The following is a 3,238-nucleotide window of genomic DNA, read 5'->3' as shown; positions in this document are numbered from 1 at the left end:
TAAGAGGTAGTTACTTATTCAGATAAGTAGGGTTGAATTACCTTTGTCGTGTTCGGCAGGAGTAGAAGAGGCCACTTTTATCAGGTGAGCTCTTATTCTTTTCGAGCCTGGCTTTATTTTGGGGTAGGTATGAACAGAAATGATTTAATCTGCAACGAAGACTTAATTCAAATAATAATCATGATGATTTTTAATATGCTACATCGCAGTTTGAAATTTGGCAAGGCCAAATAATAGATAAAGACTCTTAAGTATTGTGTGTTTGAGTTTATTATATGTATAAAATATTTTAATATTTAGGATTGAAGATGTCCAATCCATCTAACCATAAAAATTTAATCTTGTGTAGGTTAATTTTTCATTGCTTAAATAGTTGGTTTAAATTTAGAATAAAACCCAAATCAGTCCCTGACAATTAGTATTCACTCTTTAATTTAAAAGCTGTGCTTTGTAAGGATAAACCTAGGCATCTAAAAGGCTAAGCCTTCATTTTCTTATCAATAAAATTCTACGGTCCAAAAAAGACCTTTAAAGAAATCACATCGAGAACCGCACCGTTAACATTTCTTATAATGACGACAGTGATCCCAATTAAACATTTAAACTTGAAAGTTGAAATCAACCTTTTCATTATCGGTGAAATTGAATCCACGTACACTAAAAAAAGACGTATCGCCTCAACAATACCAATAATTTTCGCCCAGACTATGAATTGGATTACTAGTCAAACCAAGAATAACATAATACTCAGTGTAGAAAGCAAAGCAGGTAAACAACAATCAAGGGCAATTTAAATACCAAAAATTAGAACCTGCCACATTCCCAAATCTAAACCAATGCCAACAAAAGAGTTATATAATTATTAAGTGTACTCAATTTATATAAAGTACTATATAAACTCTTCCATCGTCCACCATTGAATTGGACTCCCAACAGGATTCTCATGTTATCTAACAGTAGACGATAAATGGTAAACAAATGAATTGAGTATGACAAACACTCTCCTATCTAATACAGTATTAATAGTAATACGGACTATCCCATGCGCAAAATAAACCAAGGTCTCTTAAGTCTTAAGATAGATATGTATGATAAACTATGTTTATTGAATAACATTTATTGCCCTTTAAAATGCTTAATTATCTCTAATCGTTACAAGAGAATACAGGCTCATTGGAAAACTGCGACCATGCTTTTTCTACTATGGCATAGAAAATTACAACAAAGATTGATCGGGATGAAACTGTTATAATACACTCCATATTATTGTCATATATAAGATTATCAAGTCTTTGTCCTTAATGCGCTCTTATTTCCAAAACCACAGTGAGTAATCAAGCGGCGACCTTCTTTTCAGTGGCTGAATTGACAATGGTAGCAAACTCAGGACCCTGCACCACAAGCGAAGGCCGTAAGAAAAAGTAATCACTGGAGTTCTTTGATCAACTCATAGTAACCCCAGTATGGCCAATAAAATCTTGAAGAAACCATGTTACCTTTAACGAAGCACCGCCAACGAGAAATCCATCGATATCTTCTTGCTTTGCAAGCTCAGCACAGTTGCCCCCATTTACAGACCCTGAAAACCGATAAGGACAACATGAAACCTTAAACTTTCTGAAATTTCTGAGTCACTCTAACAGGTTAAGTTCAACGAGGAACTAAAGATAGAATTAGGACATTTTTGGATGAGCTTTTACGGAAAAAATCTTTTCTCAAGTGATCACTTTTCAAAAAATCTTTTAGAAAAATAAAAGTATTTTCCTGTTTGGATATCTCACATAAAAATATCTTTTTCATTTAGCAATTACATTTGAGTACAACAATATAAAAATACTTTTTTGTTTATTTATTATGTTAAAATATCTTTTTTTAAGTAAAAAAGATCTTTTGAAAAACAATATAAATTGTAGCTTTTAAAATACGATGGTTTTTTTATTTTTCTAGTGCTTTTACTTTTACTATTAAAATTTTGTCAAGCACACTAAAAAAATAAATAAAATTACTTTTTTGTTGGAAAAAAAAAAGATCTTTTTCTAATAATTTAATGACAACCAAACAAGCAGTTAATGATTTACTACCTCCATAAATAATTCTGATTTTGGATGCAACTTCGGCGGAAACATTGTTTTTGAGCCAATCACGAACAGCTACATGTACTTCCTGAGCCTGCTGGGGTGTGGCCACTTTACCAGTTCCAATGGCCCAAACAGGTTCATACGCAATCACAATATTGTCCCAACTAGGCACTGCATCTGTACATAATGCCCCGCATAATTGATTTTATGGAAGTAATCACCAATCCACACACTTGGTTTTCCCTGAAAGAAAATGGATTTCAAATCGGTCGTAAGAAGCATAAATTTACCTGCAAAAGCCTTCAATTGCTGGTAACAAACATCGAAAGTTTTCCCAGCTTCCCTCTCTTCTAAGAGTTCACCAACGCACGCTATCACTCCAAGACCCTCACTCAAAGCATAAGCAGCTTTCTTTCCTATAAACTGGCATTGACAAGCTTTGATTAACATGATATACCTTAAAATAAAATAATAACGAAAAAAGAAAACACTAATAAAGGCACTGAAAATATCTGTGTTTGTATTACATCGTCTTTTTCTCCAATAATATGTCTTCGCTCTGAGTGCCCAAGAATAACCCACTTGCATCCAAGGTCTTTGAGTTGTTCCACACTAGAAAGGTCAGACAGTAATAAGTGACACAATTAAAATGTTGAAGTACAGTGCGGCACACAAGGACCAGAAAATAAGAATATCGACAGCAAGGCAAATGTGAGCAATAAAAGGGCATCTATAATCATCACACTAACACAAAAATCCAAAGATCAATCTAATTGAGCCTATGTCATCCGGGAAAACCCAATCTAACCTGATTTCTCCCGTGAAAGCACCACCTTTTCCCACCCAAGAATTCTGTGCAGAAATTTCAATCCTATCTGTAATTGAGCCTTTCACCTGGTCAATGTACACAAAGGGAGGCGCAACGACAACATCTGTACTTCTCACAAAATTATAAGGGATTATCAAAACAGAATAACAAATAATAAATAAATGATAATGATAATTAAGAAAAAACTTCTGGTAAAACAATATGATCAACGTATATGTTTTTAGGTAATTATGCCTCCAAGTTATTACATCATTTTTCCAATACACGTTTATTATCTCATTGCCATTTTGCTAATTTGGTGTTCCATCAAAGGAAGAGAAAACTGGGGAAA

General features: G+C 33.7%; 1 protein-coding gene across 2 annotated transcripts in view; it reads right to left on the bottom strand.

The window, feature by feature from the left end:
- The window catches only part of LOC107648733 (triosephosphate isomerase, chloroplastic), a 4,113-nt gene continuing 1,927 nt past the window's right edge, over window positions 1,053-3,238 (bottom strand). The window contains exons 4-9 of one of the 2 annotated variants that reach the window (XM_021104489.1): window positions 2,887-3,037; window positions 2,606-2,690; window positions 2,369-2,501; window positions 2,082-2,255; window positions 1,497-1,579; window positions 1,053-1,391 (exon numbers count right to left, since the gene is read on the bottom strand). In XM_021104489.1, the coding sequence (XP_020960148.1) occupies window positions 1,335-1,391; window positions 1,497-1,579; window positions 2,082-2,255; window positions 2,369-2,501; window positions 2,606-2,690; window positions 2,887-3,037 (683 nt within the window). In that variant the 3' untranslated portion in view covers window positions 1,053-1,334. The remainder of the gene's footprint in view (window positions 1,392-1,496; window positions 1,580-2,081; window positions 2,256-2,368; window positions 2,502-2,605; window positions 2,691-2,886; window positions 3,038-3,238) is intronic. The other variant, XM_016352562.2, reaches the window with a different exon arrangement.

Source organism: Arachis ipaensis, chromosome B06 (genome assembly GCF_000816755.2).
Source record: "Arachis ipaensis cultivar K30076 chromosome B06, Araip1.1, whole genome shotgun sequence".
Taxonomy (NCBI): Eukaryota; Viridiplantae; Streptophyta; class Magnoliopsida; order Fabales; family Fabaceae; genus Arachis; species Arachis ipaensis.
Note: the sequence above shows the minus strand (reverse complement) of the source record. Positions and strands in the feature narration are given on the sequence as shown.